The sequence below is a fragment of the Gobius niger genome, assembly GCF_951799975.1.
Source record: "Gobius niger genome assembly, chromosome: 1".
NCBI lineage: Eukaryota > Metazoa > Chordata > Actinopteri > Gobiiformes > Gobiidae > Gobius > Gobius niger.
The window spans coordinates 26,885,724-26,896,934 of record NC_136852.1 but is presented as its reverse complement, the minus strand read 5'-3'; the positions used below and the strand labels follow the sequence as shown (position 1 = coordinate 26,896,934).

General features: G+C 41.9%; 2 protein-coding genes across 3 annotated transcripts; one reads left to right on the top strand and one right to left on the bottom strand.

The window, feature by feature from the left end:
• Nucleotides 1-323: 323 nt before the first annotated feature.
• LOC306966201 (proteasome subunit alpha type-6-like) lies at nt 324-3,986 on the bottom strand. Its single transcript, XM_079560874.1, has 7 exons — nt 3,729-3,986; nt 3,198-3,292; nt 2,981-3,062; nt 2,580-2,735; nt 1,053-1,231; nt 536-630; nt 324-458 (listed from the first exon to the last, which is right to left on the bottom strand). The coding sequence occupies exons 1-7, from the start codon at nt 3,802-3,804 to the stop codon at nt 401-403; spliced, it is 741 nt and encodes a 246-aa protein (XP_079417000.1). The 5' UTR covers nt 3,805-3,986; the 3' UTR covers nt 324-400.
• A 165-nt stretch (nt 3,987-4,151) lies between these two features.
• LOC306966186 (inositol-tetrakisphosphate 1-kinase-like) lies at nt 4,152-10,476 on the top strand. 2 transcript variants are annotated; one of them, XM_079560855.1, is made up of 10 exons: nt 4,152-4,300; nt 4,581-4,605; nt 5,715-5,837; nt 6,528-6,645; nt 6,721-6,822; nt 6,904-6,944; nt 7,764-7,929; nt 8,182-8,249; nt 9,289-9,451; nt 10,300-10,476. In XM_079560855.1, the coding sequence occupies exons 1-10, from the start codon at nt 4,218-4,220 to the stop codon at nt 10,422-10,424; spliced, it is 1,014 nt and encodes a 337-aa protein (XP_079416981.1). In that variant the 5' UTR covers nt 4,152-4,217; the 3' UTR covers nt 10,425-10,476. The 2 variants fall into 2 exon arrangements, with proteins under 2 accessions (XP_079416981.1, XP_079416982.1); XM_079560856.1 differs by lacking the exon at nt 4,581-4,605 and having other exon boundaries at nt 4,186-4,296.
• The last annotated feature ends 735 nt before the right edge of the window (nt 10,477-11,211 follow it).

Here is an 11,211-nt window from a genome sequence, read left to right as displayed (position 1 = left end):
ACAGTATTAATTACTACTACATGACTCTACTAAGTGTAAGTTATAACATTTTAGGTTAGACCCCACAGGTGAATGGGGAGAAACACATTTGGTGTGTGGATTACTGACTTATCACTATCAGAAAAGTAAACTGTTTTCTTTCACTCAGTGTTTTCATATGTAATGTATTCGTATAGATTGCAAAATGATTAGTCGTATAAATCTACAGGAAAAAAGTTGAATCAGTGCAAAAGCCAGGGCGTGAGAGCAAACTGACCCCAAACCTTTGAATAGGGAACAAAGAAGCATCTCTCTACAACAGAGCAACATTTCTTTCCCCCACATTTATTTAGTATTTGGAGTATTCTCACATCACACAGCACTTCCAGTGAAACACTTGACCCTTTTAAAGTGGCTATAGCTACTCCCGCTCAGCGATGGCCATCAGATGAGCCTCTATCTCTGCCTCGGTGAGTGTCCTGTTGGAAGGGAAGATTCATTAAAGCACAAGCAAAACCAAAAGTCCTAAACAACGAGCCACCCGCTGTGCATATACCTGAACTTTGGTTTGTCCTTGGTGACCACTCCGATCTCCAGTTCAGTGGCCTTAAAATCCAGAGACAAGATTGACGACAGACAGGAGATGGCCAACTGCAAATGGAGAGGTGAGTCAAGTGTTTGGAAATGAGAATGAATGAATAAGTTACAGTGATTTCTCCAAGCAACGAAATACACATTTTTGAAAGGCGGTGGGAGCGACACTTAACAAAAGACATGGCATCATAAAGAAAGAGCATGAAATTCACTGAGCCAGCATTATATCAGACACTCAAGGGTTGCTTCACAAAGACAATGACCCAAAGGACACATCCAAATAAGAATAATAATCCTGAATAATTAAGGACTTTAAAAATTGGCTTGTGGCTCATTATTATAGATTGAAAGTCATATTTTTCATGGGGTCTCTTGGCCTATTGGGGTGTCCTGACGCTAAACCATATTATCTCATATTTTACGCCGTTATGTGTAGTGTTTTGACTCTACGCAGGCCTCCATCCTAATGTTGTCCACACCTGCACAGTTCGGTCGTGGGTCAGCTCCGGTTTCTTCTTGAGTTTCTTCTCCAGGTAAGTGTTGGCCTCTATCTGCTTCGCTCCGACCGCTGTAGCCCTGAAGCCGCAGTAATAACCTGCCGGGTCACACTTGTACAGTACCGGGCCCTGCTGCGGGTCAATGGCGACCAGTATCATACCTAAGGAACATAACATCAATGTTGACAATAATAAGGACATTTATGGAGTTATATGCCAGCATCATCCCAAACAAATCGAGCAGCCAAATTTGACTTTCTTTTGACGAGCATGTGACCGTCTACAGGTTTTTTCAATGTACCGTCTCTGCTGAGAAACTATGTGAACGTCCATTTACTTGTAGGTTGGGATCCTCACGGTCAGTCCACCATCAGAGGGCCGTTGGCTTGACGCCACTCCCTAAGCAACGACACTCAAAGGGGCAAACAACGGAGTCGAACTGATTGAAACACGTGCAACTGCTGCACCTCGATCCACATTTCAACCAATTCATTCATTCATCAATTCAACTCGTGATGTAGTTTGTCTCTTTGTTGCTGACAGTCGTGGCCATGGATTTCTCAGATGTCTGACCGTGAGGATACGAAGCATTTACTTAATAACATTCACTTACGCAAGTGCTCAACATGCAGCGTTGGCATAATCTATAGGCCAATGGACAATAAAAATAATATATGAAAAGTGACGTTTCGGGCCACAAATCAACCCTTCGTCAGACATAAAGCAGGAGGAGAAAACACCTGTATTTGTAGTGCCCCTAATGAGGTCACATGACTGAAAAATACAATTTACAAAATATTTTTTTCCTCAAAACAAAAGGTACCCTTGTGCAGTTCAAGTTGTACACAACCAATATACAAGCCATGCAAAGCATCAGAAATAGACCGTCATATGGTACAGTTTCTTTAAGATGTTCCAATACCTTTAATACCTTTATCTTTATTAAAAGTTATGGAAACTTCTACTTAACACTACAAATACCGGTGTTTTCTCCTCCTGCTTTTTGTCTGATAAGGGGCTGATTTGTGGCCTGAAACGTCACTTTTGTGGTGCACTTAATAAAACAATTGATTGATTCAAGCTGTGTGGATCTTTTTGCTTTCACAACTTACAGTTCTTTGGATCCTGCACACTTTTAATTTTTTGAAAGCGTGAAGGTCTGCCTAGCCTTCATAAGTAGAATGAACTCATTATATGGCTGTCCTAGTTCAACAGTAGCTCCAATGGAGTACCATTGCACTGTACCGTAAGTTTTATTATGTGGTTGGACTACTTTGGCATGAATGTATTTAAGTAGTTGTGGAGCTGTAAGTGATAAAACAGCTCTTCATTAAAATGTATGGATCGTTTTCCCCCATGGAGACTCCCATTGTGACCATTTGTGGCCGTGCCCAAGAATATCATCAGGTAACGTCTTTCGGCATCACCTGCCTTTACATACTAATCAGAAAAATGAACACCATAATGTTACATCATACATGTTTTACTTATCCCCAGTCTCATACTCACAGCAGCCCAGAGGCCTCATCTCAGCGTTCTGAGTGTAAACCTGGGAGATATCGGCGAGCCTCCGACACAACACGTCGGCGTTAATGTCATATCCAAACTTATATTTCCACTCTCCCGCCTCCACCCGAGCCCTGTGCACCTGGGACCGGCTGTCCCCTGTAACACACACACACACATAAAACAATACACTGTGAAGGTTTTACTTATTTGATTATATTTACACTGGAGATGATGTGTTCGTTTGTTAAGGACATGTGAACAAATGAAGAAGTCATGGAAGCTGCAGTAGTAGTAGTTGTATCAGTATTAGCTTTAGTAGTAAATGCAGTAGTACTCAAGTATGAGCAATAGGATTAGTCTTGTTCATTCTAAAAAGACACCAAGTGCTGGCCGTGACTTACCAATGTGTCCCGTCATCACACAGCCGATCCGCGGAGTGAGTCTGAACATGTTGGTCACAGTGGTCGAATCCAGCAGCTTGTCCTGTACATGAGGCAGAGTCATTTTACACTGAAAAACCAAGCTATTTTCTGCTGATAATGCTTCTGTTCATTCTTTTTTTTTTCACATTTGTCCGTAACATCATTTGGTTTGAGAGTTGTGTCTGGGTTTTCTTACTGGTACTTTCTTCTGTGTGACCACCACTACAGAGTCAGAGCCCCGCACTCCCACTGATGTCAGCCCACTGTGAGCGATGGCTTTGAAGGCATACTCTGCAAAAGAACACACGTTTTTCTATGAACGCAGCGCTACACAATATGTCATGCAGGGCAAAAAGAAAATATCAGGAGGGTGGAGAACATGCGGCGTGTGTGAGCACTGTGAGTGTGTAACGTGATTTAAAATAACTGCATCTGCACAAACTGTCATATTTGTGGACATTTTCTACAAATGTGCGTAAAAGGTCTGACAGTCTATTAAATGTTTCCTAGAATGGCCAAATACTGAGCAATGGAAGCTATCAATGGGCAAGATGAATAGCATCCATTTACCAGTAATTAGCCTTGTGCATTGTCAAAGCTACGTGCGCAACAATACACACAAAACGCTGGTCAAAACGCTTTTCACCTCATTCAAGCTACCACGAAATGGTGAAGCACGAAAGCCATGGATAAGTAGTTGGCTAGTTTGTGACCAACACTCTCTTACCGACTTGGTAGAGGCGGCCCTCCGGTGAGAAAATGGTGATGTGTCGGTCAAAACCTGCGTTCGAACCGCGGGACATGGTGACCTCAGATGAACCTTTACGCACAGCTCTACAGAAAACTTCCAAACGCTACTCGTTAATAAACAAAGACTTCTTTCCTTATCACACAGAATGCTTTTCAACAAGGAACACCATTCCCCTGCAACGATCGCGAACACCCAGCCACTTCCTCGACGAATTCTTTTTTTTTTACTTTCTCTTTCATTATTTGATGCGTAAAGAGCGCTCCCTAGTTGCATTTTTATTGGACGGCTGTATCAAGGAAGTGCTTTCGGGCGTTAAGAACAGGAATGACTGTCAGGGAGGCCATGTGTGTGTGCGCTGGGTGTCAAACGGGGGGTGGGGAGGGATGAGTGTGCGCTCGTGCTGCTGTTAAAGTTAAACTTCGCCGGTACCGCGGCCGCAGAGGAGAAAGACGGCGCACAGCGAGGATGTCCGGGCGCCGCGTGGGCTTCTACCTGAGCGATAAGAAGAGACGGAGGATGAACCTGGATGCGTTTGGCCAGCTCTGTGCGTAAGTTGACGTGACTTTTTGGATGAAGTAGATGATCGTTTTATAAGTTTACAGAACATGTTGAATAGTAGTTAGTTTTAGTAATATATTTGGTCAAAATAAAAGTAGCACAAAACACAACACAAAACATAAAACAAAAATGTTGTAGACTATAATTTATTACTGTTATTATTACTGTTATTATTATTATTATTATTATTATTATTATTATTGTTATTATTATTATTATTATTATTATTATTGTTATTGTTATTATTATTAATGTACATCTTTTCAACAGGGGGCATGGAATACAAGTAGTGGAGGTAAGTGTGCGTGGACATAAAATGAAATAATTATTACATGAAATAAGTTGTTGCTCAAATTTCAACTTCGGCTGCCTCCCTTCGTTGTGTCCTTGGGCAAGACAACTCGCCTCCTTGCCCATGAAAAAATGTGGGGAGTGGTCGGTGGTGATGGGTGTCGATGGCGCAGACTTTAAGGTTTTGTTGCTTGTATTCAAACGCCTTAATGGACTCGTCCCCGTCTGTTTTTGCCCCGGTCAGATCAGGGAATCAGCTGCTCTTAAATGTGCCCAGATTAACCTCTTCTACCTGAACATTTTCTCCAGTTCGGCTTCACCCAAATCTAAAAGCTTCTTGAGTGGAGTTTACAGCCTATAGGCCAGCATAATACCTCACTTGAAAGCTAAGACCTACAAAACTGATTCAAGATTTTTCCTCATTGCGTTTTTCTCGCATTTGCCTCGTTGTTTACATTTCTTTTTCGCTGCTATTTTGACGCTCTGTTCAAGAAGCTTTTACATTTGGGCAATGCCTGGATACCTGGATAATAACTGGAGAAAATGTGCTCGGTGAAGGTGGGGGTGAAGAGGTTAAAGACGCGAGGAGATCAGGCTTTTATCGTGGCTGCTCCCAAATTCTGGAACAGCCTCCCCCAAAAACATTCGAGCCGCTCCAACCGTAGCAACTTTTTAGAACCGCACTGAAAACACATCAGGTTGAGCTGCATTTTGACTCTATTATGTGTTTTTTTACGCTCTATTTTCATATTGTTTATGTTGTGTCTTTTTGCCTTGCATGTGAAGCACGTTGGGCACCGAGCGCTGTTGTGAATGTGCTCTACAAATAAAGTTTATACATTGACATTGGCAGCCAGCTTGACACTCAAATAGTGTTAAATAGTGGTCATTCATTTTAAAACTCTCAGGAAATAGCTCTCCATAAATATGTCAACGGCAGGTGCCTTTGCCCTCCATGTCAGAGCCACCTGCAGCCACCTCCCGCTTGTACGTGGCGAATGTGTGTGTCATCTTGGTGAATAAATCTGATGACTCAAGTGACATCTTGACAAAAGGCATGTTGAAAGAACAGGTTTCAGAGTGACTGTACTTTTTTGTTTATTTTTTTTCCAGATAAACCTGAGCCAGCCGCTGGAGCCTCAGGGGCCTTTTGACATTATCGTCCACAAACTGTCGGACGTGATCGTGGAGGCCGAGCATGACAACCAATCACAGCAGCTCCTCGCCAACTTCCAGGTTAAAAAAAACAACAAGATACCACAATACTAGACACAATATGTAGATGTAGTAATTGTCATTGCAGTAAGGCAGGGAAACTTTAATTATACGGCGCATTCTGTACACAAGGCAACTCAATGCGCCTCACAAAAGAAGATATGCGAAATAACAATCAGGTTAAAGTTAAGGCAAAGCACATACATAAAAACATGGGAAATACACAGTACACGAGGTCACATGTTGGAATTTTTTGTGGGGTAGGGGAGGGGTGCCCCCGCCTATCGACTGGAGGATTTAGAAAAGGTCATGAATGCAGACGCCGAAGGATTGGGGCGTGGCAAGGAAGGGGATGTGTGTGCAGTGATTTGCATGTTCCTTGAAATTAATGTGTTTATAATTGTGGTCACACAGGCTCAGTCCTTATCTGGTTTAGCTCTGTGACTTGGCCTTGAATGGGGAATGTTGATTGTGTAGGAGAGATAACAGGTCCAGCTTCTTTGACCTCCTCCCAGGAGGAAAAGAATAATTCCAGTAGTTCATGAATGTATAATTAATTAGCTTTTACTTGGTCACAGCATTAGTTCAGTTCTCCAGAGCAAGCAGTTCCCTCCACAGTTCATCCCTTTTCCTGCCAAAATATAGTCCACCTTCATCATTATACTAATTATAGTAATTATAGTTTCAGTCTCTCTTCTACTACTCTTTCAGAAGTACACATCAGCCCACCCCGGCACAATGATCCTGGACCCTCTCCCCGCCATGACGCAACTCCTGGACCGCTTTGCCTCCTATCGCATCATGAGCAAACTGCACAACTCTCTTCGAGGTTTGTATTGTTTCTGCCGCTTTGTTAAGACTCTCTGTAAGCAGCGTCGTCAGTTCTTTTGGTGTTGCCTTACAGACTGGCACATCTGCAGCCCTCCGTATCTCGAGGTCCCCAGTGAGTCTGACCTATCGTCAATCCATCGGGCGGTGAAGGAGCACGACCTCAGCTTCCCTCTCCGTCAGTTGTTGTCTCTGTCCATGTCTTAGTCATTTGTGCATTTGCAGTAGTTTATTTATTTTTACCTGTTTCCATGTATAGTTTGCAAAACCAGAGTGGCCCATGGCTCCCTTTCTCATGAAGTAAGTGGTGTCCCTAAAAAGAGTGCACTATTGCACTATTACAGAATTATTTCAAATTTTTACTTCTAAAATATGTCTAGTGTTTAGGTTAAGATAAGAGTTCAGTCTAAATCAGTGGTTTCCAAAGTAGGACACTGAAGTGGGGGTCACAAGATGATTTCGAGACAATATTTTTTTTACAATTCTGACATTGAATTTAATGCATTTGAAAAAAGTTGAAAACAGCATAATTTGGTGAAATTAAGCCAAATATCAAAATACAGTCTCCAAACATGCATCATTTTTCATCTAAGTTTCTTGACTGTAGAGCTATAGGCCAGAGTAATGTCTCATCTGAAAGCTAAGACCTACAAGACTGATCTAAACAAATCTTTTTCCTTGCTTTGTTGCAGTGTTGTCATCACTTTTCTAGAAAAAAAAACTGTTTTGCTCTATTGCTTTTTTATCACTTTTTTGCTGCTCTTTTGAGGCTTTTTTGTTGGTCTTCTGTGGCTTTCTGTTGCTTTTTTGATGTTTGTTGTGTCTTTCATCCTCGTTTTTGTCTCGTTTTGTGTCGCTATTTTGATGTTTTTTTTAAGAGGCGTTTAGATTTGGGTCAAGCCAAAATGTGCTTGCTTCACATGTGGGTTAAGAGGTTAAACCTGACCATAAATGTTTTTCTCTTGGCTGGATGTCGGCAATATTTGCTGACTGTAAATATCCATTCTTTCATATTTCATATAAGTGGTTCTGGATCATCAAAGAACCTCTATTTAAGCAGGAAAGTCCAGCTGAGGTTTTTAAATAGTTCCGCTGTAACATGTATCTGTGTCCAATGAGATGTCCCTGATCTTCGGTGAGAGCTGCCTGGCCGATGTGCGTCCTCCCTGTATCCTGCAGAGCTTTGTGAACCACGGAGCCGTTCTGCACAAAATCTTTGTCGTCGGAGACAAGCACTTCTGTGTGGAGAGACCTTCGCTCAAGAACTTCCCCGCTGGGCCCTGTGGTCTGTATACTCTCATTTTTATTGTTTATTTATTGGAGTGCACTAACCCAAAAGTTTAGGATAAGATTTATGCGAATGGCCGTGCAATTGGTGAGACACATCGGCATTGTCTTCGCTCTAATACTTAAAACTGTCATAACATGGGCGTTTAATACATGCTTAGTTGTTTCATGCTAAGTTTCTAAATGACAACACTAATGTTGAAGCTTGTCAAAGTTGTAAAGTGTAATATGAATCTGTTTTTATCTCCAGACAGAAAGACCATATTCTTTAACAGTCATCAAGTGTCCAAACCAGAGTCCAGCTCCGACCTGAATGCAGTAAGTGCACTCAATAATAGCTGTCCATTGGTATATTCGGTGTATTATCAAATTCAAAAACCTCTTTTCACAACACTGGTAGTATTGCTGCAAAATAAAACCATTAAGTGCCTTTTAAACAGGTAAAAACCTGAACTGAACCAATAATAATAATAATACCTTTAATTTGTAAAGCACTTTACATGGAAATCTCAAAGTGCTACAGCACAAGTAAAAACCGACAATAATAAAAGCACACAAAAGTTGAAGTTAAAAATGTTAGTAAGGGAACAGAAAAGTCTTGAGTCCTCTTATAAAAGTCTCCAGAGACTGTGGGGCCCTCAGGTGTGGTGGTAGGGCGTTCCACAGTTTAGGAGCAGCCGCCTGGAACGCTCTGTCACCAATTGTCCGGAGTTTTGTTCTGGGGACGGAGAGAAGGTTGGTGTCTGTGGACCTGAGTGTTCTGGTTATGGGCGGAGGGAGTTCAGTGAGATAGTCCGGGGCGTGTCCATGGATGCATTGATAGGTGAGCAGGCAGATTTTGTATTTGATGCGTTGACCGATCGGGAGCCAGTGGAGGTCACGGAGGGCTGGGGTGATGTGCTGGTGCTTAGGTGTCCTCGTCAGGATCCTGGCCGCGGCGTTCTGAATATACTGAAGTTTTTGAAGACTTTTTGCCGGGATCCCGACGAGGGCATTGCAGTAGTCCAGCCTGGAGGAGACAAAGGCATGAACTAGTGTTTCAGCGTCAGAGGGGGAGAGATTGGGGCGGAGTTTGGGAATGTTTTTGAGATGGAAAAGGAGATTCTGCAGAGATTTTGTATGTGGCGTTCAAATGACAAAAAAGGGTACAGTGTACGTACAGTGGAGGAAAGGGGAGGGGGATTCCAGAGAATTAAATATCAGAGATAGGGGAGGATTTGAGTTGGTGGGGGGTCCCGATAAGAATGGCTTCAGTTTTGGAGTTGTTTAATTAAATCGTTTGTTTCAGGGACATGGAAAAGACACGCACACTTTAATTCTAATCCCATCTAACTTGTTTGTTGAACATCGTTTGCAGCTGGATGAGAAAGTGCCGTGCCTGCCCACTCCCAACTCCGAGGCCTTGGCCGCCCTGGTGAAGGAGCTCCGGGCCCAGCTGGAGATGGCTCTGTTCGGAGTGGACGTCATCGTGAACATGAACACTCACACCATGACTGTCATCGACCTCAACATATTCCCAGGTCCGGAAAAAACAAACACATAAAACGACATTATTGTCTGTGAAAGATCTTTTTATGAGGAGACCTATCATGCAAAATCAACTTTTTTTTTAACCTGTAATCCCGTTTCTTCTTCTACCGCTGAAGTGCACGATTGACACTTTCCAGTAAATATTGCGTCATAGCTGAAACACAAAACTGTCTTTCCTATTTTTATAATCCATAATCTATCACTGAATACATCTTGAGCAGTTCTGCACATAAAGTGATTTTCTGCACTTGCTGCTGGTAACACTGACAGTTTGTATTCAGTTTGTCATTCCCACTGCTGCAAAATCCACACCATCCCGGCCCTCTGAGTCTCAGTCTTGTTATGTTGTTGTTACAAAGACATTATTTAATTTTAAACAATATTTATAGCAATATGTTAATGCTGAGGTTCTCAAAAGAATGTTGCAAAGCCTCCATGATGCGTATGTTTGCTTTAAAGTACATTTACACGTGTCAGCATTGATATTTCAAGTGTTACTAACATATATACGTATGGTAAACAATACAATTAAAGGCCCTATACCTGGTTTTATTCTATTTACAAACAATGTAAGAAGGAATGTGCCAATTTTTAACTGTTTATTGTTTCAGGGAGCAATACTGTATTATATTTAGAAGCACAGACATATTTTTTTTTTCACTAATATTTGCTTTAACAATATTCAGAAGAAAGAGTTTAATCAAGTACTAGGGGGAAAAAAATGTATTCTTTATTTTGACAACCATGTTTGAAACAAGTAGCTCATTATTACCATTCAGTTGCAGATACAGTTTGCTGTGGCTCTGTCTCTGTCTTATATAATATATTGTGTTCACAGGGTACGAGGGAGTGCCCCAGTTCTTCTCGTCTCTGTTGGACCACATCAGGGTTTTGCTGGACAGTGGAGCCGCCAGCCCTCAGGGGCCCCCCTCCTGTGATCCCTCTAGCGGCAGCAGCGTTTAACAAATAACACACACGAGTATCTGCAATGGGCGTTACAATTAGTATTTTGACAGTGTTGAAAATGTCAAACTGGGCTCGAACAAAGCTAGCTGTATATACGTCTCTCTGATTGGCCAGTGTTTTTGTTTGTGTTGTCAAATGTCCTGTCATTTTCTACTTCTTTAAAGTGATTTGGATTTGTGATTTCTTTGTTTTCCCCTTTCCAAGTTGTGTAAGTTTGTATAATTTCCGATGAATCAGAACCTCACATTTGGGCTGGCATTAATTCTACTGCACGTGTTACGTTACAGTATAACTTTTGAGATCTTGGCTGCGTATTTGAGAGATGAGCACTATTTGATGCACTTTATATAAACCCAACGAGCATTTTCTTAATAAAAATGTCTCATGCTGTTTCTTTGCATTTGTAATTCAATTTTTTCTCCACATGAGGGCGCTGTTGCCTCATCTTTTACTCTGGCAGGAGATTAAGCTTCATAGGAAATAACTCCAATGCTACAACTGTATGTTTTACTTACATAATCGCAACATGACTGACAAAGTGATTATATGGCTGGAGGGAGAACGAGAGACCTAAGAGTGCATTTTCTTTTATAGTTAGACAGTGAAAGAGAAGTGGATGCCAAGGAAGAGGGTGAGATTGACGACTCTTGACAAGACAACCCAATGGGAGGACATAAAAAAGAGAGAAACTCTGTGAATTACAGAGTAGGCTTGATTGCTTTGACCTCTTCACAATACAAGACAGGTCTATTTTCAGGCCTGGACACAGCAGGTTTCTGCAGCA

Excerpts from the sequence above, each read along its gene's own strand:
- LOC306966201 (XM_079560874.1), bottom strand. The coding sequence starts at position 3,804 with ATGTCCCGCGGTTCGAACGCAGGTTTTGACCGACACATCACCATTTTC. Across the intron at positions 2,736-2,980 it reads TGTGATGACGGGACACATTG|GGGACAGCCGGTCCCAGGTG; the intron begins GTAAGTCACGGC and ends TGTGTGTTACAG. Across the intron at positions 1,232-2,579 it reads GATGAGGCCTCTGGGCTGCT|GTATGATACTGGTCGCCATT; the intron begins GTGAGTATGAGA and ends TATGTTCCTTAG.
- LOC306966186 (XM_079560855.1), top strand. The coding sequence starts at position 4,218 with ATGTCCGGGCGCCGCGTGGGCTTCTACCTGAGCGATAAGAAGAGACGG. Across the intron at positions 4,301-4,580 it reads GCGTTTGGCCAGCTCTGTGC|GGGGCATGGAATACAAGTAG; the intron begins GTAAGTTGACGT and ends TCTTTTCAACAG. Across the intron at positions 9,452-10,299 it reads CGACCTCAACATATTCCCAG|GGTACGAGGGAGTGCCCCAG; the intron begins GTCCGGAAAAAA and ends TTGTGTTCACAG.